Source organism: Neopelma chrysocephalum, unplaced genomic scaffold, assembly GCF_003984885.1.
Source record: "Neopelma chrysocephalum unplaced genomic scaffold, ASM398488v2 Primary Assembly neopelma1_63, whole genome shotgun sequence".
Classification (NCBI taxonomy): Eukaryota; Metazoa; Chordata; class Aves; order Passeriformes; family Pipridae; genus Neopelma; species Neopelma chrysocephalum.
Genome location: NW_020897720.1, coordinates 49341 through 71923, shown reverse-complemented (window position 1 = coordinate 71923; position 22583 = coordinate 49341). Strand labels below are relative to the sequence as shown.

The window sequence follows — 22583 nt, the reverse complement described above, 5'->3', positions numbered from 1 at the left end:
GATGGTTGTGGGGTGCCCTGGGGTAGCTGGAGAGCCTTAACCACACAGTGTGTTGGGTATTTGGGCTGATACTGGGACAGAACTTGAATGCTGGGTTGGGACAAGTCAAGTAGTTTGACTTTCAGACTAAAGCAGACGGGAGCATTTGGAAGATGTGATGGTGAGGAAAGAAGATTTTCAGCATTTCCGCTCCTCTCAGTTGATTTACAAACATGCAGGACTTCTGCAAACCAGAAAGCTTCTCTCTGAGTGGCTTTAACCACAAAACTGGGGTGTTTGCTATGACTGTAGTTTTCTTAATAGTTTGATTTGGGCTGTATAGCTCTGCAAAGCCAGGGCACACTAGAGCTCTGAGCCCCATCCAGTCTCAGCCTAGTAAGCAGAACCAGATGTGGAAGGTAAAGTAACTGGACCTTGTTCATCAGAGAGTGTTAATAAAGAGCTGCCAGACCCTCAGCAGGCTCCAGAAACACTTGACAGTGGCTCAGCTTTTCCTCTAAACTGGGAGTTGGCTGTTGCTGACATAACCCCTGGGGCAGGAAGCCTATGGCAAGTGGGATCTGCTCATTTCTCTGACCGTGGCACCCTGTGTGTGCAAACACTGACTGGGACTTCCCACAGCAGCAAAACATTTTGCTGTTTCCTTATGCAAAGGTCATCTGTTTGCTGTGGGTGTCCTTTATATATCCTTAAATGACTGTAAGTATTTAAAAGGCAGTGTAAATCTGTTTCTGCCCCCTGCATTAGGAAGTTTAGGTAGTTAACCAAGGAGAGCTCATGCAGTGGACTTTGGGGAGATTAAGTGAGAAGTTCTCAACTGAAGCTCAGAAATATTTGGACAGAACACGTTTTTTCTGAGCTGGGATTTTATTAGGATATTGCAAAGTGAAGAAAGACTGCAAATAGGAAGGTGTGCTGCTGAAATTGTGCTTGGCAGGAGTGACTGGTTAGTCAGGTCCTTAGTTGATTCATTTAATGTTGTTTTACTTTCCACTGCTTTTGACCACCTTTGTTTCAGAATCTAAATTGTCTGTCACACAGGTTTAGGGGAGCCTGGGGAGAAGGGGATGTTTGGAAGGTGTGATAGTGAGGAAAGGAATGGGCACAGTAGGCTGAGGACCTCTCCATCACCTTCCCTCAGAGTCCAAGTGTGGTCTGTCCATCCATCTCATTCACTGGCTTGTCCCCAGCTCAGCCTCTAAGGTGGGTTGAACTGGGAACTCCCGTGGCTGTTTCCACAGGGCTCAGTGACGGGGTTCATGAGATTTTGGGAAGGGGCAGAAGGACCAGTCACTGCTGGCTCATCCTTTGGCCAGCAGCAGCACCATGGACAAGGAGCAGCCTGGGCCTGGCCTGGCAATTCCGTGTGGTGAGAGGGGATGGTAACGGCTTTGGAGCAGGTGGACACCCATCCTCTGATCTTGGATGTGACTCCACACCTCAGGGAGCAGGGGTGTGTCTTTTGTGCCTGTCTTGCACAGTTGAGCCCTGGAAATTTTTCCACAAATAACATTCCTGGTGACCACCTCTAAACTGATATGGTGGAGATTTAGTATCATTTGTGCACTAAAGCAGCCTTTTCTTAACAAGTTCTCACCTCAGGGTGGAGTTTGGGTACTCTGCTTTTCCTGTTGTGGGTAAGCTCAGCTGCAGCTTGAGTTTTCTCTGCTTCACCAGGCACAGATCCCCCTGCAGATCTTACTGGCTGTGGATCTGCTCTGGAAATAGCCTATTTGTCCCACATTTTAGGTCTCTTGTCCTGGCAGCTTGCAGATTGAGGGCAGGCTTAGCCCAACCATTTGGGGAGGCTGTGGAGAAGACCGAAAGAAATCTACTTGTTACTTCTTTCCTCTGCATTTTAAGAAGGGGTTTGAGACCTTGCTTATTAAAAGAAGTCTTGGAACTTGAAATATGCCAACTTAGGAAGCATCACCTGAGTGTGGAATTGTGTGAAATGGACTCTGTTTCACATGGAGTGACCAAGTATTGTGGTTGTTCCTCTAAAGCTGGAGGTAGCCCTTTCAATAAGCAGCATCTGCAGAAGTGCCTGGTGGCTTTGATAAACTGAATTTTGAGCAGAGTTTGTGTGAGATCGATACACTCCTCTCAAAAGCTCAGTTATGCTTCCAGAGCACGATGAGGAGTTTGGGTTCATGGCCCAAGTAACTGCAGAAGATTTTAGTGTTACAAAACTTAATTTTTTTTGGTAAGTACATGAATAGGAAGCTCGTTACTGCAATCAGAATTTGGTAAGTCATTGTTCAGAATAGCTATTTTTAATATCAAGCCAAGTTTTTCATCCACTTTTAGGAAGGACAAGATAACGATAAAAAGTGTTCTTTATGACCTGAAAACTCTGGACTTGTGGATCTCTGGCTGTCACACTCCCTTCAGCACATGGAACATACCCAGCAGTGTTGAAGTGGTCTTACCTGTCCAGTTGTTGCACTTCACAAGCTGTGTGCCCAAAAGCTGTGTACCCATCATCCTCCTGAGCCATCCAAAGACACAGCTGGGCATCCCTCTCCTGCAGAAGAGCTGTTTTTGTCATAATCCCTGCCTTGTTCTCTGTTTAGGAACCCAGAAGTGCCCGTGGGCAGCAGCACCTCTGTTACCCTTCTGTCTGGGGCAGACTCGGGATCTTTGGTGGCTTGTCAGCCAGGGGGCAGCTCCTGTTTTGATTTGTGGTGGAATTGGTCAGCACAGGGGCCTTTTTGGCTGCCACATTTGTGGGTGGAGGGTTGGCCAGAGTGTCCTGTCCATGGCTCCATAGGAGATGCCCAGGGAGGACCCTGGGCTGCAGGTGCTGGCACCAGTCTGTAACTCCAGACAAACTCAGATCAACCCCAGTGCAGTCACAGGCATTGACGTCCTCCTTGGAGCCACGGGGTCCTGCACTTTGTGCTGTGACAAACCTGAGAAGACTGTCCTCCCACGCTGGGGTCCCTCAGCTGAGCACCCCGTGTTCCAGCAGTGGGGGGTTGTATTTCTCCTTGGCTGTAAGGGAGACTTCTCTTTTTAACCTTTAGGCTAGTGAGAAAAGTACCTCCTTCAAATCCAGCAGGTCATTTCTGTCCATGTGAGCAGATTGGATCTGGCACTTCTGGAAGCAATAAGGTTGACTTGGTTGATAATACTGGGGGGGAAAAGACCTGGCTTTCAGGAGCTATCCAGGTGCTGAAAGGTGCCCCTCTAGTCTGTGACCTGAGGTACTGCCTGGCACCAACTGCTGTTCGTGCTGGGGTGTGAGTAGGTACAGCCTTCAACCTCGCTCTGCAGCAATGTAGGCTGGTCCTGGTTGTGGTCTTTTTGAAATGTTTAAATGGTTTTGAAACTAATCTTGTTTAATAGGCCCTTGAAACTAAACCCAAAACTCAGGTGAACATATCGCAATGCCCGTTTCTGCTTTCAGGTAATAACATGTGATAAGAGCTTTTACAGCGTTTTGGACAAGTACTTAAAAGCTTTGGCTTATTAAAAAAAATGTGATTCCCCCTTGTTAATAATTTTTGTGGGACTTTGAACTCTTTCTCCATCTCTCTCTTCCCCTCACACATCCCTGGAGGAAGAGCAGCCCCCTCCCCTGTGCTGCTGTGCCATGTCAGCCCTGTCTCTCTGGCCACAGCGTGCTCTGCCTGATCTCTACGTGAAGGTATCTTTGGGATGGCAAAGTCCATCCTGCAGAGAACTCCTTCCCAGCTGCTGGATTCCCCTGGGACTTTCACAGAGCCCTGTATCCCCGTTGAATTTGTGTGGCTTTTCTGTAAGCAAAGATCCTGGCCACTGCCAGCTCTCCTGCTCTGCCCTCCCTGCTAAGATCATTCCTTTCAGTAACCAGAGGGATGGCTGCTTTTGCAAAAACTTGAGGCCAAACCAGAAATGCCTCTGCGGTTTCTGAGGGAGAGTCGTGCACTTGTAAAATGACCTTACCATGTGCAGATGCCCCCAAAGGTGATGAGATGCTTTAATTATATTTGGAGCACTAGCTTTCTCTGGTGCTTTGAAGCAGGTTCCCAAAGAGAGATATTTAATCAAATTTATGTTTATTTCAGGCTTACCCTCTCTAGATCCATCCAACAGCTCTACAACTTCTTCTTCAGGTCCTTTGACAGGCTTTTCAGCAAACATACAAGGAGCACGGGTTTACCTTCAAGGGCCAGCGCCTGTTGGGACTCCCAGCTTTAACAGACAGCATTTTTCACCACATCCTTGGACAAGCGCAACAAATTCATGTAGGAACTTCATGGGTCTGTCTTAGTTAACTATAAATTCATAGCTATTGTCTTTAGTAGATTTCTAACTGGAGGGGAAGTTACCCAGTGATGCACAAAATGCTTTCCAATTGCTTTTAGCAGCTCTGAGGATGGCGTGCAAATCCCAAGCTGTGCTATTTTATGGTTGGTTTTTTTTTTCCCATGCCATTAGTTCTGGTAGCATTACTAAAGGTATATTTGGGCAAAAAAACCAAGTCATTGTAGGCTCTGAGAGGAGAGGGCACGAAGCTGTGGGGGAGTGGAGGTGATTATACCAAGCTAAAAATTCCCCTCTAAGTAGTTTGAGTGAAATATTAGGTGAAAATGTCATGTTTGCCATGGTTTGAAGTTATACTTGCCTTTTTTTCTTTTTTTCTTTTTTCTTTTTTTAATTGGGATCTGGAATTATACTTAAAATGTTCCAAAATATTTGAGCATCATCCGAGGTAACAGTGGGGGGTTTCCTCCTAAAGGGAAGAACATGGAAGTAGCTTTACAGAAAATATGGGTCTTTAATTCAGAATCTAAGCTGAAGAGGTTTTTCATGTCACTGCATGCAACTTCAGTGCCACTCTTGAGTTTAAGAACCAAAATGTTTAAAGGAGTGCTCAAAGGAAGTTGGACTTCCCCAGGAGAGTCAGTGACACTTCTGAAGTTGGCGGGACTTAAGCTCTTAGGTCACACCTGTGGGAAGCTGTCTGATTTCTCTTCCGCTGGAAGTTGTGGATACCAAAACCAGGCTGTTTAGATATTTATGGTGTTTTGGCTGATGTTTTCACCTCTTCCTGAAACTCTTCCATGTTTCTTATTCTTTCTTGTAATTAATTTAGATACACTGCTATGTCATGAGAATATCACGATTCTGATGGCTGAAAGCATTTGTGTTATAATGTTGATTTTGAGAGTTAAAATAACTTGTAGACAGAATTTCTGTGCAAGACTTGAAGAATGCTTGCCAAAAAAAAAAAAAAAGCCTTTAAAACATTTTATAATTTGCTTTGAGATAATACTGGGGGGGATAGAGCAGGTGGCATTTATGCTTAATACCGTGTGTGCTTTGTGTGTAATTAAGCACAAGAAATACTCTTTTCAGCAGGTGAATCTCCTATTCCATCAGTTTCCTCAGGATCATCTTCTCCCCTCTCAGCTGCTTCTGCACCTTCTAACCTGGGCCAGCCAAAAACGGGTAACGCCAATCAAGATCGAAAGGTCCCCCCTCCCATCGGGACAGAGCGACTCGCCAGGATCCGGCAGGGAGGCTCCGTCACTCCGACGCCCTTGGGAACCAACTTCACAGCTCCCGTGGGCCACAGTGGCATCTGGTCCTTCGGAGTGAACAGCGTGTCTGGTGAGTGTTGCACAGCCCGGGGCAGCCCAAAGAAACTTCCAGGGCCTCTCAGAGGGACTGGAAGAGGAAAGTTGAGGAGGAATAACGTTCTGCAGTCGGTACTCGGCTTCCGTGCAGCGCATCCCAAAGGGAGAGCTGGTGTCAGTGCTGGGAAGTGAAGTTTTTGTGGAAAGGAGGAGGTGCAGCATTTGAGGTCTAGAGCGTTTCCGTTGACAACTCTAAAGACAAACATTTGAGTCCTGCATTTGTTGTGTGTTCCAGCAAACCCTCCGCACTTTGGTTAACCTGTGTCTCATCACTGCTGTGTTTTTACAAGGAAAGCTGGTGTGTGCTCACAGACTGTGCTGGGAGCTCCGTTGGATCTTCATTGTTCTCCTGTGGACTCCTGGAACTCCCAGTTCCTGGTAGTCCCCATCCTCTCCACCCTTGTCTGGAGGATGAGGATGGCCAAACTTACCTGGCCTCACCAGGCTGCCCTTTCCCTGGTTTTGCCCCTGTAACAAGTGTGGCTTTTTTCTATGTTCCTACGTACGTGGGAGACTGGAGGGGAGGAGGATGTGTAGCCGGCCTTACACAGGGTCTGCTGCAGCATCCCTGGGAGAGGGATGCAGGTCAGACAGGTTTGTTTCCACTGTCTGTAATGGATTATCAGCCTAAACCTGCAGGTACCTTCTGCTGTGGCAGGTCTGCCCTGGCCAGAGCAGAACCCTCAAATACCTCTGGCTGTGTGTTTTCAGGGAGCCTTTGGGTGGATGTAGGTGTGTGCAGCTCCTGAATTCTACTCCAGAGTATCTGCAGGGAATTTTCAATCTCCATTTTCAATCTCCTTTCCAGAAGGCCTGTCAGGTTGGTCTCAGCCTGTCATGGGAAGTCATCCAATGCATCAGCAGCTGTCAGACCCAGGCACGTTTTCTCAGCATCAGCCCATGGAGAGAGATGATTCTGGAATAGTGGCTCCCTCGAATATTTTCCACCAACCTATGCCAAATAGTTTTGTGGATTTTTCTAAAGTAAGTTACAAAGGGTTGAATTTAGTCTGTGAAATGACCAAGGACTGACTTTGTTATATCTCCTGTTCTGCCTGTTCACACTTCATGTGTGTGTGCCTCTGCTGCCATTGCTCACCACCCCAGTCCTGAACCTCCTTTCATCCCTGAACTGCCCAAGCCTGGAGGCACATCTGAACAAAACCAGAGGTTGTAGATTGCTGATGTTCTCTAGCGAATACCTGAAGGCCTCCCTTGCTCTCCAGTGTTTCCTCTCTCAGAGGCTCAGGAAGGTTTCAAAAAGCTTGCTCAGCTCTTGAAGCTGATTGGAGGTTTGCTTAATGCTTTCAGCACAAGTCATGCCCACAGTACCACACACCTTCCTTAGGAAGTGGCAGGAGGAGAGGACTCACGGCACGTTTCAGGAGGAGCTGTAGCATGTGCTCTTGGGATCTTCTGCATGGCAGAACAACATAATTGTCCCATACTGTGCCCCCGTGTTCCCTCACAGTGCTGAGATTCCTGCCATTAGGGGAACGTTCTGTATGGATGTGACCTGCCTCTGTCACCTGGGCAGACGTGGTCCTACAGCCACCCTTCACCGAGTGCTCTCTTGTCCCCTCAGGGCCTGCCCATCTCCATGTACGGCGGCACCCTGATCCCCTCGCACCCCCAGCTGGCAGATGGCCCAGGAGGGCCCCTCTTTAACGGGCTCCATACTCCAGATCCCGCCTGGAATCCCATGATCAAAGTTGTCCAGAACTCAACAGAATGTACTGATGCTCAGCAGGTAGTGTGGCTGCCTTTTCCCACCTGTGCTTACCCGGGGCTTTGTACGGTGGTGTGATATCCATTTTTGGATTGGTGACATGTTTGATTTCTTTCAGTTCTTTGAAACTAGAATCGAGATTGTTTGCATGACTTTTCCCTACTCTGTGTGTGTGTGTGTGTGTTCATAAAATATCTATGGAGCTGTCAGTACCAAACCTTCCAGGTAAAACATTTCAGGACTGCTCAGCCAGGTAATGGACTGTAACACGTGAGAGGGTTTATATCTGTGCTCAGCACCTTGCAGGTTGTCAGTCAGACCTTGGCTGGAGCTGGAGAGCTCCCGCCTTTGGACAGTCTGGTTGTATTTTGGGGGAAGCCTTACGCTCGCCCTCAGTGGTTAAACACTGTTAAAGGAACTTTTATTTGTTTTCATAATAGATTTGTCTTTTTATTTCTTACTGTAGATTTGGCCTGGCACCTGGGCACCTCACATTGGAAACATGCATCTCAAGTACGTCAACTGATTTAAGGGGGTCTGTCCTTTTTTAGCCTGGTTTGGGAATCTTTATGACCTTGAAGAACCCTGGGTTTTTTTTTCATGTGCCTAAGTGATTTTCTGTGGGCTGTAACAATGGAAACTTGATTGCCCGTTGTATAACAACAAATTGACTTTACCTATATAAACTGATTCTGTTCTCCAATTAGTTTAGCCACTTTAAACTTAAAAAATCAGACAAAACTAGTGCTTTTGGCTAAACACTACTGAATGCTCCTTGTACGCAGCAGAGAACTAGCTGATGACATGAGTTCAACCTTTTAGGGTGGTAAATACCTGTCTAATTGTTTACAGACTTAAAAGGAAAAGCTGAGTAAATTTCATGTCGTATAGTGGCTCTACTTTATGTAGCCTGTATTAATGTGAAATATTTACCCGAATACTCAATAAAAGGCAAACAGCATTCATAGGTTGTGTGTGAGAATTTTGGAAAGGGCTCGATGTTGCTGTCCTCGGTAGCTGCTCCCGTGCCTGGTGACACATCCCAGGGCCACATTCCAAGCACGTGGCTGCAGTCAGGATTTGGGAGGGTTTGGAGCCGCAGGTGTCTGTGATTGATGTCTGCAGAGCCCTTCCCCCTGCCAGTTGTGAGCCTGTTATTGGTGTGAACCTGCTTCTGTGTTACCTTTTTGTCCTTCTGGATTAGTTCTGTTGCTTCGAGCGCTCCTTTTGCAGGTGGGTCACCCGAGAGATGAGGTTTTGCTCAGGGCTGCAAGGGCTGACAGCAGTGGTAGGTAAATGCAGCATTCCTTCACCAGCTGCCCAGAAGCAGATCTTGGGAACTAAGTGCTTCCCACTGGAGGAAAACCTAATAGATTCAATTATAAGCTTCTTGTAACACTTTAAATCTGGTAAGAGCTCCTCGAGTCTTTTCTGTGAAGAAGAGGAGGATTTTTGCACTCTGCTTAAGATGAACATTAATTCCTGACCCAGTTCCCCACTTTCTGCACTTAGACTGTGCTTATTTCTGCTTTTGCTCCAAGGCAATGCAGTAACCACACGGAATGTTGAGTCCATTCCTTAAGCAGAGAACTACAGTGCACATAGTGTCCAATCTAAAGGTCCACCCTCAGTGGTCTCAGACCAGGTGGAGACTTCACCTTCCACCACCTTATCCAGACAAATCCTTACATGCAGCAGCAGAATTTCCCCAGGAAAAGCATGAGGAAGTACTTAAAAACCACAGTGCACAAGCAGTGTCTGAGTACCGCAGGCAGATCAACCTCGGAAGCACTACTGGATGGTATATTCAGATATGTTTCCTGTTATTTGAGGAAGAATGCAAAATAAATTGGAACTGCTGCTGCCCCACTGACAGTGCAGACACCAAAGGAGAAACACATAGAATCAGTCAGAGAAGGGTTTGGGTTCAAAGGGACCTTTAAGATCACCCAGTCCAACCCCCTGCCACGTGTCTTAACAGCAGTTGTATCAAAAACCAGTGGTGGTGTGGTGCAGTAGGTGTGTGCTCTCAGGGTGAGGTGCAGGAGAGGGGTGGGGTGCTGACTTTTGTGGGCTTCCTGGCTGCAGCAAAGCACTGCCATGCCCTCCTGCCTCATCCTGGGGAGCCCCTGTCTCCCCAGCCCAGAGGGCTACAGCTCCAGGGTAACACAATCTCCTCCATTGCACTGCAGGGCAAGACCCAGCATGGGGCTGGGGCTGTCCCTGGAATGCCCTGCCTCATGTGGGCAGCTCTTTCCCTTGCTGGGCTCTCCCTGTGCAGCTCTGTCCTTGGGGACACAGGCACCTGCTCTGGACACCAGATCCAGGCAGGCCCATGGGGTGGTGACAGCCCAGAGCTGAAGTGGAAAAGGGAACCCCGAAGCTTTGTAGGAAGATCCTGCTCGAAGTTCAGGACATCGTTGCCCCGTGGTGCAGGGGGGCACAGGCAGGGGCTGGGGAGTGGGCTGGTGGCAGTGCCACTGGGCTGGTGGGTGCAGCGCTGGTCCCTCGGGGCTGGCTGGCTCAGGGGGAGGCACGGGGGCTAACATGAGAACCTGCTCCCACCTGAGTTCAGCAGCCCTGGGTGGCAGAACTCCCCCTTGCCCTCCTGCCCCCTTCTGATGCCCCAGCAAAGCCCCTGGGTCAGCTGTTGAGCAGGTCCTCTTCTTTGCTGTATGTCCTCAGGGAAGTGTGTGAGCTGGGTATGTTTGGGTTGAGCCACAGGTGCCCATCCTGTGGGCCCTGGCTCCATCATGTGCCTTCGGTTAAGCTGCTCTGCTGGGGAGGAGCCCGGCCCAGTGCTGTGGGGCTGTGGCAGGCACGGGCTGTGTAACGTGTTTGTGGTGCCAAGCAGGAGCTCTGGGTTCCCTGGCACCTCAGGCAGCAACTCCAGGCTCCCTGGCACCCTGGGCTGCACCTGCTGCCGGAGCCTGGCAGGGAGCTGGTGCTCGGCTGCAGGGATGGCCAGGCAGGGCAGCAGATGGGGCACATGGGCTGATGTGACCTCGGGCATTGCTGGCAGGCAGTTGGGGCATGGGGGGGAGGCAGTGTGTGCCCCAGGTGGGGACTGCACACCTGGCAGGCTGCAGGAGGAGATGTCCCATCAAACTCAGCTGCTGTCCTTGTGCAGGGGGCAGCGGGTGGCTGGATGAGCTGATGGGAGGGTCCCCAGGGTGCCCCTGTGGGACACCCAGCCTTTGCTGCTCTGCCCTGGGCAGGGAGCTGCAGCTGCCTGGCCGCCAGGCTTGGGCCGAGTTGTGTGCCCTGGGCTGGCCCTGCCCTCCAGGGATGGCCAGACCTGTGGAGGCTGGACCCCCTGTGCTGAGCCCTGCAGAGCTCCAGGAGCCTCAAGGGCAGGAACAATGTGGGGAAGAGCTGCTGGGCAGGACGGGTGTCACTGGCTGCCCTGTGGGAAGCACCGTGGTGGCTCCAGAGCCAGATGTGTCCCCAAGCCATGGCCGAGTGCTGGGTCCCACCCCCTGCTCTGGGCTGTGGTGCTCAGGGCTGGGGGTGGCCAGGCCCAGCAGTGCCTGACAGCCCCTGCTTTTGGCAGGTACCCGCATCATCTGCGACCGCAAGTTCCTGCTGGAGTGCAAGAATTCACCCGCGGCCAGGACCCCTCCCTGCTGCCTGCCCCAGACCCCCGGTGTCACATCCCTGGCCCAGTCCAGCCTCGTCAAGCTGGAGGAGCTCAAGGAGCGGAATGAGAGCTAAGAGGCCATGCCAGGTGAGCAGCCCAGGCATGTGGCCCCCTCCATGGACCACCTGCCTGAGGCACGGGGCTCCTGCCTGGCAACAGGGGCAAGGGCAAAGCCCGGCCCAGCCCCAGTTCCAGCTCCTGACCCCTTTGCCTGCCCGTGTCTCCCAAGGCAGCCCCATCCTAACCCTGGCCCTCTATCCCTCACCTATCCCTTTGCAGATCAAGACCAGTTTGAGATGGACATCTGAGTTTCCAGCTCCCCGTCTCCAGGCCATGGCTGGGCCTGTTCCTGGGCCTCGTGGAGGTGCTGGCACCGTGACCAGCTGGCTGCAGCCCTCTCTGATGCTGGGGATGGACGTGTGACACCTCAGGCTCTAGCACAAGTGGCTGGTGCAATTGCCTAGGAGCTCATGCTTGATCAATAAACACCGTGAAACCCCTGTGCTGACCTGGTGTGTGTCTGTTGGGGCTCAGCAGGGTCCTCACAGCCCTGGGGAGGGGGCTGAGCAGCACCAGCAAGGTGCAGGGGGTGACACTGCAGGCAGGGGGTGGTGAAGGCCTGGGTGGTTCCCAGCTGTGGTGGGGGGCAGCCGGTAAGTGCCAGTGGGGTGGAAACAGCACAGTCAACACCTAACTGTGGGCACATGTTTGTCCCTGGACCCCCCTGTCCCTGGGTCCCAAATTCAAGTCTGAACTGTGCCAGGAGGGCAGGAGCCCAGATGGGAGCAGGGGCTGTGGCTGCAGCACAAACCCTGGCCATACTGAGCTGCTGGGGACTGCTGGCACATTGGCCTCCACAGCCAGCCTGGACCCCTCCTGCAGCAGACTGGGGCTGCTGTAGGCACCCCACAGCCAAAGGTGAGGCCAGAAGGGCCAGGCTTTGCCAGCCAGTGCAGCAGGAACACACAGCACTGCCTGCTCTAGCCAGGTGCTGCTGTTTTTCTTCCCTTCACATCCTGCTGGCTGGGAGCACCCTGCCAAGGCCAGAGCCCCAAGCCTGACAAAGCAGCCGTGGCCTCACTCAGCAATCCTGTCTCCCGCTGCCCCTGGGAGCCCCAGGACCCACCAGTGCCAGAACCCTGGGCAGACTGTGGCTGGGGGCAGGTTGGTGTTGTTTATTAAACATAATGAATCGCCACTAAAATGTCGCAATGATTAAAATCCCCTTTTCCTGGATGAGGATTGGGAAGCAGAGGGGGTGCCCCGACTCCCTCTGGCAGCGGGGTCCCTGCTCCTGCCGGCGGCCCTGGGCAGGGGCTGCCCCGCTCACAGTCCGCAGCCCCACCCCCGGTGTCAGGGCTCCTCCGGGCCCGGCTCGGTCTCGGTCTTAGGCTCGGTCTCGGTCTCAGCGCTGCCGTCCGTCGCTGCGTCGGGCAGGTTCCGTGTCTCGGCGATGAGGCGCTTGACGCCCACCATCCACTGGCTCACCTCGTTCACGTGGTCCACCATGAGCGAGCGGTGGATCTCGTCAGCCGCGTCCCAGTGCTGCTGCTGGAGCTCTGCCAGGACAAGGGAACCCGTCAGGGGGTGCAGGATCCACCTTCCCACGGGCGCCCCTGACCCAGGGCCCGCTGCTGGCCCGGCTGCAGCCCGCTCGCCCCGTACCTTGTACCAGGAGGCTCATCCTCTTCCTCACCGGTGCCGACAGCTTCCCCTGAGCCCACGCGTCCTCCAGCATTGTCAGCCGCCGCCCGATGTCATTGCACACTTGTTTCTGGAAGCAGAGGTGAGCTGGGAGCGGGGGAAACCGCCCCCACCAGCTCTGGGCAGCGCCCAGGGCAGGGGCGGCTCTCCCCCCCCTCTCTCTCAGGTGTCCTGGGGATAGGCAGCTCCTGCCCCGCGGGGTCCGAGGCGGCGGGAGGGGCCCGGGCTCACCTGCACCGAGGGCCGGCAGGAGTCCAGGGCCGCCCGCAGCGGGGCGAGAACGGTATCGGCGGACACGCTGCACTCCCGCTCCTCCGGGCACGGCCGCGCCTCGGCCCGCGGGGCAGCGCCCACGGGCCCCAGCGGGGGCGGCCCCAGCGCCCGGGGGGGAGGCGCGGAGGGGTCTGCGGGGGCACTGCCCGGGGCCGGGGGGGCACCTGCGGGGCAGAGGCGGCGGCGCGGGGCCCGTCAGCCCGGCCCAGGGCCCCGCACACCGGGTCCAAGCGGGGAGCGGCCCCCGGAGCTCCGGGCGGGGCCGAGGGGCGGGCGGGGGCTCGGGCGGTGCTGACCTGGGGATGCGCCCTCGGGCGGGGGGGGGCCCGGCGGGTGAGCGGCGTCCGGCGGGAGCCCCCGGCCTGCGCCTGCAGCCCGTACGAGAACTGAGGGGGGTCGTTCCAGCCGCGCTCCTGGTTCCCTGCGGCGGCGAAGCAGCGCCGTGAGATCGGGGGGTGGGAGACACCGACGGGGACCCCATGCCCCGGCACGGCCCCGGCACCTCCCCACACACGCACACCCTTCCCAAGGAGCCAGTCCCGCCGGTCCGGTCCCCGCCCCGGGCAGACCCGCAGTGTCCCGGTGCCCTCCCGGTCCCCGCACGGCCCCGCCGGTGCCCCCGTGCCGGAAGCTCCCCGCGCCCCCTCACCCGGTCTCACGTAGGGCTCCGCCATCCCGCCACGTCACGGCCGGACCGGCCCCTTCCGCCCGCCGGGGGTGGGCGGGCCGGGCGGGGCGGGAAGGGCCGGGCGAGTCCCCGCCCCGCCGGGCCGGGACCGGGGTCGGTGCCGGGGTCGGGGCTCCCCCCCGGCGGCTCCAGCCCCGGCCCCGGCCCGGCCCGCTACGGGCTGTGTAGGAGGGCCCGCCGGAGGCGGAAAACCTCCAGGAAGGAGAAGAGGCCCCTCTTGCGGGCCCCGGCGCCCGCCCCACCGCCGCCCCCCCCCCCGCCTTGGCCGCTCCGCGGGCTCCGTCCCCCGCGGCCGCCGGCCCGGCCCGGCCCCGGCCTGCCGTGCTCTTCGCCTTCGCCCCCGGCGCGGCGGCCACGAGGCACTTCTGGTACTGCACCTGCGGAGGGACACGGCGGGCAGCGCGGGGGGCGCGGCGCCGGGGCCACCCCCGCCCGCCGCCCGGGGCTCACCATGCAGGCGGCCTGCACCGCCTCCGAGATGGTGCCGGCGTCGGGCTCGCACCAGAAGGCCGCGCACTGGAAGCGTCGCCCCGTGTCCACGATGAGCGCGAAGGTGTGCGCGTCCCGGCCCACCCCCAGGAAGGTCACGTACCGCACCTGGCACTCCCAGATGTTCGCCGCCTCCTCGGGCTCCTGCGGGCACCCCGCGGGCCCGTCCAGCCCTGGCCGCCCCCCGGGCCCGCCCCGCCGGGGGCACCCCGGCCGGAGCCCCCCGTGCCCCCCAACCTGCGCCGGCTGAACCCTCATGGCCGTGTCCGACACGTAGATGAGGGAGGGCGTCCAGCTCTCCCGCCCGGGGCGCCTCGTCAGCTTCTCGATGGCCTCGTTCAACACGTCCATCCCTGCGGAGCGGGACACCCCATCCCACCCCATCCCACCGGCCCCGGGACGCGGCTGCTCGGCCGCCCCACGGAGCAAGGAGGGGCTTGCTGGGCGTCCCCCAGCTGCGGGGGTGGGGGCAGCGGCGCTTACCCATGGCCCTGGGCACGGGCAGGCTGCCGATGTACAGCGCCTCGTAGGTCTGCATCGACTGCCTCACCGCCTCCAGGATATCCACTGCCAGTACGGAAGAGGTGGGGGTACCTCTGTGTCCCCCGCTGTGTCCCCCCATCCTCAAGGACCCCGAGATCTGGCTGCTGGACACCCCCGCTGCCCGAGGGTGGGCTGTGGGCAGGGGGAGCACCGGGGGACGGTACCTTGCAGCGGCAGGTCCTCGGTGGAGATGGGCTCCAGCGTGGCAGCACGGGGCAGGCGGCTGCTGGCCACGGCTCGCTCGGCCACGATCTGCAACAGACAGGGGTCCTGGTGCCTCCCCTCACCCCCGAGACCCCCGGGCTGTGCTCACACCCAGCAGGGCCCCTGTAAATCCCACCTTGGAGCACATCTCGTGCAGGGCCTTGGCGATGCCCTTGGCGGGCACATTGCAGTGGAAGACGTGACACTTGAGGACGCAGGTGTCCTTGTCACTGGCCACGAAGGCAAAGTCTCTGCACGGCCATAAGCAAACCAGTGAGACCCTGACAGAGGCCCTTCCCTGCACTGCCCCCCAGCCCTGTGCCCCCTTACCTGTCCCTGCAGCCACGGTGGCAGTCGGGGAGGGAGGAGAGGGGACAGGTCACTGCTGGGGTGCCTTCCCCCCAAGCAGGCAGAGCCACCCCTCAGCCCCCAGCTCTGCCCTGGCCCCAGCACCTGCCGTTGTTGCAGCCAACGCCCCAGACACGGATGTTGAGGATGGGCTGGCGGTGGATGAGGCTGCGGTCAAGGGGGTCCACCAGGCTCATGGTGTCCTTCTTCAGAATCATCACCAGGTCTTGGCCCTGTGGAGGGGCAGCGGCTCCCTCAGCCTGGCAGACAGCCTGGGCTTCCCCAGAACCCAGCTCACTGTAGGGACACCCCTGTCCCCCCAGCCTACTCAGCTCCAAGCATGGGAACAGCCCTGATTCCCACCTCTGCCCTTCCCAGGTACCATTCCCATGTGTGGGGACCCACCAGGCACTCCTGGCACTGTCCCCAAGGAACAGCCCCATGAGACCTACCTGCCCCACACCTGGAACCATCACATGGATACCCTGTGTGGAGAGTAGACTCTGCCCTGGAACTTGTCCCTGCTCCCTCCCAGCACAATCCAGCCTCAGCAGCAGTAGCCCTGGAGTGGGACCCTGCCTGGCAGCCCCGTCCCAGGCTCTCACCTCACCCCGGTTCTCTGCAGAGCCCTGGCCCTTGCTGTTGGAGAGCTGCTGGATGCAGTTGTTGACGGCAATGCTGCTCTTGCCCGGTGCCAGGTCCTCCTCGGGGATCTCCACCCAGCCCAGCGAGCGCACGGCAAAGCACTGAGCAGAGACACGTTGGGGCTCCAGTGCCCGCTGGCACAGCCACCTCCGCCCCACGCCCCTCGCCGTGCCAGCAGGGTCACCCCTGCTCTGGCTCCCACCCATCCACATCCCTGCCAGCTGCCACTCGCCTCCTCTCCTGCCAGCCCCAGCCCACGATGCGGCAGCGGAGCCGGCGGGATGCGGTACCTTGGAGCCGGGCTCTGCGCTGTGCTGGATGTCCTCTCCATGCCAGGACAGCGAGGGCCTGCAGAGGGACGGGGCAGTGAGGGGCAGCTCCCTCTGCGTGATCCCTGGGGCACCCATGGAAGCGCCAGGAATGCCCTGGCACCACCATACCCCCATGCCACCAGCTGGGAAGCATCCCATAGGAGTGATCCTGCTGGTTCCAGCACGGGGGGCTGCTCTGGGAGGGCGCTGGGGCCAAGCACCCAGTGGTGGCGAAGGATCAGTAGTGCCCCATAAACAAGCCAGCAGAGCACCAGGGCAGCCCTACCTCCTGGTCAGCGAAGCCATGGGGCTGGGAATGGGCCTGTCCTTTGCCGAGTGCTTCGCTCCGGGGGCCTGGCATTCCTGGGAGACAAGAGGAAAGGGAGGGCAACAAGACAGGCTGTCAGGAGGCACCAGGTAAGAGCCCTCCCTCCCAGGACAGCAACGGGCCTGTGGGCATCCCGTGTGGCCAGGATGAGGCCAAAATCAACACAGAGCCTGCAGGAGCCTTTCAAAGGGCTTAGCCCTGGCCAGAAATGGGCTGAGCAGGACTTTGGGATGACAGTGACAGGCCTGCTCCAAGGGGAGGCTGGCCCAGAGGGTCCTTCAGCAGGCTTCTGCCAGGGGTGGGATCCAACACCAACCACCACCCCCTGTACCCACACCCCCTACCCTTCCCTGTAGTGTCTCCTCTCCATCAGCCTCCGGGTGCCCTCCTGGGCTGGTGGTGCGTGCAGGGTGCTGCCATTGGGTCGTGCCCGTCGGCACATGCCAGTAGTAGGTGCCCAGAGAGTCACAGATTTTCCTCCAGCCTGGGGGGAGGTCGGGGTCTGTCTCCAGGCTCTGGTCGCTCCAGAGATTGTCTGTGCAGAGACAGACAGAGTGTGAGAGGCAGAGAGTGTGGAGGGAAGGCACCCCAGCTGCGGGATGCTTTGCCCAGCAGCAAAAGGGTCCTGTGGTGGCCTCTGGGTGCGTAGCTGGGCCCACGGCCCGGGAGAGGAGCGTGGCGAGGGAGCATGGCACGGCGCCAGCCAGGCTGCGGCGGTGGCGGACCCCGCTGCGGGAACCTGCCTGGCTGGTGCACGGGGAACAGCGGGACCCCGGCGGGGCACAGAGGGCAGGGGCATCCCGGGCCTGCCGGGCCGGGCATCCTGCGGGGCGTCCGGGCAGGGCCGGCGGCCGCCGGCCCAGCCCGGGAAAGGGCCGGCACAGACCCCGGGGTGCGGGCCGAGGGTGGTGCCCCAGGGGGCTGCAGCCGCCTCCCACCGCTCCCCCGGCCCCGCGCGGGCACGGACACGATCCCGTGGCGCAGCACGGCCGGAGCGAGCCCGGGCCCGCAGCGGCCGGGGGGTCCCGGGGGAGGAGGTGTCCCGGAGGATGAGAGGTCCCGGGGACAGGAGGACGGGGTGCGATGGAGGGGCACGGGAGCGGAGGTGCCCTGGGGATGGGTGGGGGGGTTCCCGCGACCTTGGCGGGGCCGGGCGGGCCCCGATCAGCACCGCGGACAGCGCCGGGCGCGGCCGCCGCTCCGACCCGCGGGGCCCGCCCGGCCCCGGCCCCGAAACCCGCAACCCGGCCCCGCCGCTCAGAGCCGGCCCCGCAACCCGGCATCGATCCCGCAACGCGGTCCCACAGCGCGGCCGCGGCCCCGCGGGCTGTGCCCCTGCCCGTGCCCGCCCTGCCCCCGCGCTGACCGTCGCAGTTGACCAGGACGATGGCCAGCATGTAATCCTTGCCCAGCATGGCCCCGCCGCCGCCTGCCCAGGCCCGGACCCGCGGCGGCTGCGGCGGCAGAGGCGGGACCGGGGCGGGACCGGGGCGGGGGCTGGAGAGAGACGGGGGGGCGCGGGGGGTTCGCCCGGGCGAGCTGGGGAAGGCTCGGGGGTTGCCGGGGCCCTTCGGATGTGGTGGGGCAGAAAATGAGACGCTGGGGAGAGAAGGGGCTTTTGGATCTGGAAAGGAGGTTCCTGAGTGCGGCAGAGGGGCCGGGTCAACCCCTTGTGCCCTCGGGTTCATCCCATTCCCCTCCACCCGCTCTTAGGGTTCTTCCATTCCTCTCCCTGACCCCACAGATCACCCTCATTCCACCCACGCCTATCCCACGTTTTTTGCCCTCCTTGCAAGCCCAGGTCTGCTCGTTCCCCTCCACCTGTGCCCAGCCTCCATCACTCAGCGCTGAAGGCACCCAAATGTCCATGCTGGTCACCTTCCCCTTCTCACCAGAGGCCAAGAGCTTTGCATCTGCAGTTTGAGACTTTTTTCCAAGCTACCCCGAGCAGACAATCCTGGATAATATTCAGTACCCACGGGGCAGAAGCTCTGGAGACATTCGTTGTACACCTCAATTCCCCCACAGAGCCCCTCATGGGCTGCTAGGGACAAAGTCCTTCCAAGTTACAGGTGCCTGATGAAATATTCCAAGATGGATTGCTCTATGTGGCTTGTCCAGTCGTGGCCTCTTAATCTTTCCTTCTTCAGAGCCAGGTTTGTAGTCCTGCATACATCCCATGTCCTTGAGCCTCCCAGGCCACCTCAGCTGCCCTGATCCTTTCCACACACATTCATCCACAGAGTTTGCAGTTTTTGGAAGTGTAAAATGAGTTTTCCATGCTTATTCCCTCTCTTCCAGTGAGGAATTGCCTCTTTGCTTGGCCTCATTCATGCACTCCAGGGGCTACCCCATCCCTGATTTTGTGAGACACCCTCCTCTCCTACAGGCATTTTAACCTTGCTCACATCCACTGGCACCAGCTCCATAATCCAGCTTTGTAGCTGTCCAGAATAACATCTGTCTCTTCTGTTGGCAGCTGTTTTTTTTGGATACAGGATTTTCCTTCTGCATCTGTCCAGAGTTAGTCGGATTTCTAAGACCCCATTTTAGCACTGTGTCCTTGGGACATTATTTGCCCAACCCAACCCATCCCAACATGGCAGGAGCGAGGGAGGCTCACGGATCCCTGCATTCAGACGTGTCTGAGGGGTCACACACCTTGACCCCTGCTTTGCCCAGACCAGGTGATGCTCCTTGTTTTTTCTATTTCCCAGGAGCAATCTCTCCCCTACCAGGAACAAGCTTGTAGTGACTCGTAACACTGTGCTGAACATGTCTCCTTGTCCTTAGTTCAACACACATTTCACTTCCAAAAACTGATCAGACAAGAGGCAGCAACTCCAACACAAACTCTTCCCACTCCTCTTCCTGCTCATCCAAGCCCACCAAGGTGATGTACTGAAGGCAACTTTCTCCTGGAAATGTCATAAAGCTTTAGGGCAATGATGGCCCATTGAGATATGAGACTTACAGCAAGGGAGGAGAATGTGGGGATGGTGCAGAGCAGAACCCAGGGACTGTATGAAACGTCATATGGGGTGTTTAGGGGAAGAGACGTAGGAAAGGGAAAGGGAGGAACCAGAGGAGGGACAAGCATGGGAAAACAGAGAGGAGAGAAAATGTTTTGGTGGTGTGTAGGCAGTGATAGATATTCTTGCCTGCCTTGGCAGCTTGTTTCAGCACTGCAGTCTGTTCCTAGACCCTCATTAAATCATATTTCTTCTGTGCAGCTCCACTCCCTGTTCAGAGCTGCCTGGGAGAGAGTGGGGCAGCTTTTTACCGGTTCACAAGAGGATAAGGATAAGAAAAGTGTAAGGATAAGGATAAAGCAAGCTTATACTCCTTATACTCCACATAGAAAGGCATGAGGCATCTTGTAATTCTACAGCTCTCATAATTGTCTGGTGTTGGCCCTGAAGAGTGAGAGATCTGGATTTGGTTTTGCTTGCTTTGTGCTTGAAGGAGAAATACAGTGGCAGGTGTAATTTTTCGTGCTGGGCTGATGACCAGGACTCTCTTCTGGCCTGAATAATGAAATCCTGGAGAAGGGGCATAATATTTCTCCTTGGCTTGAATTTTACCTTCCTAGGGCAATAATTAGCTAAATCTCTTCACAATATAAGGGGGATCTTTCAGACCTTCTGATACTTTCCTCAAAAAAGAGAGAAAAAACAACTCAGATGGCTTCCTCAGAGCAGTCTGGGGCTGCTACCTGGGTTCTCAGATCTGTAAAATGCAGATCAAAAGACTACTAAACAGGCTCATCACACCTCATGAAAACACTCCATAGCTGGAATTAGATGCAGATCTCAGCAGGTCCAGCTCAGTTTTACCTAAGATAACAAAGCAGATAACTTGACTCCTATCCAGATTTTTTTGTATGTGAAAGACTTTCAGGGGATAAACCCACAAGGTTTCTCTCTGTGCTGCTCCTGAAGCAAAGGACAGAATCTCCTTCAAAAAAAATTTCATGTAATTTGTCTGATGTAGGTCTTCATTCACACCAGAGAAGGAGGTTTCTGTTGTGACGGATCAATAATTTTCAGCTTATGAAAACCCTTCATTAAAAAAAATCAAGTGAATTATTACGTGATGATTCCACTTTCCCCTCGATTTCCTCCCAGCTATCGAAAAAACAAGAGCACACTGTGCAGCCCAGATTCAGTTATCAGTAATTATCAAATATCCTCCAATAATTTCACACCTCTCTCATAACACTGGGTGCAGAAGCGTCCATAGTTTCAGTTTCTTCACACACACTCGGATAATACATCTAAATTTTCCTGTCACCCACTACTAACTCATCTCAGAAAGCCTGGGGGTGGAGGAAATCAATTCCCTGACAATTTGGAGCACACACACTCTGGAGCACGGATAATTGATATGATTTTTGAATGAACAGCTAAAATTCTGAGTATCAGTAATAGTACATGCTGCTCTTGTCTTCATCTAATTTCTTGGAGATAGTTCTGAAGTTTCCCAGAACCAGCACCCTCAGGTCACCAAAGAGCTTCAGCTGCATCATTAGTGCAGGAATTAGAACTTTGCAACTCTTCAACCACTGAATCACCGGCACAAATGGGCTGTTTTCCTTTGGTAATTTACAGGATTCCTGCTAGTGATGCAAGATTACATCAAGGAGTTCTAAGTATATTTTTACTGCTTTAAACTAAAGTCTAAATTACCTCCATTGTGGCAGTACTGCTCTCTTTTTAATTAGTTCCACCGCCTCATAATTATGATGAGTAAAGACTTAAGGTATGTACTAAAAAGGATCATAAGGAGACATTTAAGCCTTAAGTACCCAATATAAATTATTTTGGGGGGAAATATTGAATCAACATCAAAATTCAACTACAGAGATATCGTCTGTCTTCATTTAAACCAGGTAAGAATTAGTGCCTGGTGTTATCAGTATTTTAATAAGGACATTATTTAATTTTAATTTTGGTAATTTTCCATGTTGATGACTGCACAATATGCTTATATTTGGCAGTTTATGAAGAGGAAACTCCATTTGCCGTATTATGATGTTAAAACACAGATTATCACCCACACTTCCTCATGTTTGTTTGCAGACAGTTAATCAGCCCACTGGGCAGTGTCTCAAGTCACTGTATGGCCTCATATTTTGTGTTGCTGAGCACAGGGGGATGGTCACTGCCCTGGTCCTGTTGCCACAAGCCGGGTGCCCTTGGCCTTCTGGCCCACCCGGGCTCATGTTCAGCCACTGCCAACCAGCACCTCCAGGGCTTTTTCCAACAGGGCAGCTTTCCAGCCACTCTGTCCCAAGGGGGCCCCAGCTTTGGGGGAAATGAGACCTGACCTGCAACACACACCTTCCCCCCACTCCAGGTCTCACACCCCACCTGCCCACAGCCCCCCCAGCCGGCACCAGGGGCTGGGAACAGCCACTGGGCCCCCGGGCCCCCACCCCAAAGGTGCCCTAGTGCTGGTTCAGAGCCCCAGGGTCAGCCCTGAGCCCCCTGGTACCACTGCGGGGGCTGGAACCCCCCAGGCAGCTCCTGCAGCCCCCGAGCTAAAGCTCCATCCCCTTCCTCACGGGATTTATTTCAGCTCCAGCCCCAGCATTTCCATTTCAGCTCCACGTGGGTTTGGGTCTGGCTCCAGTCCCAGGGTGCCCATTCCAGCCTTTATGTCCCCCCCGGCCCCAACAGATGGCATTTCAACCCCAGCCCTACAACCTTTATTTTCGTATCTAGTAATAGAATGAAAAAAAAATAGAATAAAATAAAACCACGATCCAGGGGTCCCGGCCCCAAGGGCCCCGCACAACCCCTCGGGGAACTCCCACCGGCACAAGGGGCAAGGGAGGGGTAGGCAAGGGAGGGATGGGAAAGGTGAGGCGAGGCAAGGCATGGGAGGGGTGGGGAAGGCAAGGTAATGCAAGGGAGCGGTAGGGTAGGAAAGGGAGAGCAAGGGGGGCAAAGCGCCCCGACGGCGCCCCGCTCCGCCTCCATCGCCGCAGCTCCTCCTGCTGTTCCCGCTGCTCGGGATGGGGTGTGGAGGGTCCCAGCGGCTCTCCCCGCT

At 56.1% G+C, this 22583-nt stretch overlaps 3 protein-coding genes across 3 annotated transcripts in view; 1 reads left to right on the top strand and 2 right to left on the bottom strand.

The window, feature by feature from the left end:
• LOC113967294 (ankyrin repeat and KH domain-containing protein 1-like) overlaps nt 1–8321 on the top strand; it is a 100855-nt gene extending 92534 nt beyond the window's left edge. The window contains exons 32-36 of the mRNA XM_027682801.1: nt 4053–4232; nt 5347–5601; nt 6436–6611; nt 7213–7377; nt 7823–8321. Of these exons, the coding sequence (XP_027538602.1) occupies nt 4053–4232; nt 5347–5601; nt 6436–6611; nt 7213–7377; nt 7823–7882 (836 nt within the window). The 3' untranslated portion in view covers nt 7883–8321. The remainder of the gene's footprint in view (nt 1–4052; nt 4233–5346; nt 5602–6435; nt 6612–7212; nt 7378–7822) is intronic.
• Nucleotides 8322–12149: 3828 nt separating this feature from the next.
• On the bottom strand, nt 12150–13735 carry SRA1 (steroid receptor RNA activator 1; the record flags this gene model as incomplete). Its single annotated transcript, XM_027682691.1, has 5 exons — nt 12150–12555; nt 12662–12770; nt 12932–13137; nt 13270–13394; nt 13623–13735. Coding segments are annotated over 5 exons (759 nt in total), but the record flags the coding sequence as incomplete, so codon positions are not given.
• Nucleotides 13736–13776: 41 nt separating this feature from the next.
• APBB3 (amyloid beta precursor protein binding family B member 3) lies at nt 13777–18002 on the bottom strand. The gene is given in 13 exon segments (XM_027682585.1): nt 13777–13961; nt 13964–14038; nt 14112–14503; nt 14634–14717; nt 14858–14945; nt 15034–15148; nt 15228–15233; nt 15351–15478; nt 15851–15991; nt 16181–16238; nt 16488–16564; nt 16874–17064; nt 17896–18002. Coding segments are annotated over 13 exon segments (1551 nt in total). The 5' UTR covers nt 17945–18002; the 3' UTR covers nt 13777–13814.
• Nucleotides 18003–22583: the final 4581 nt, after the last annotated feature.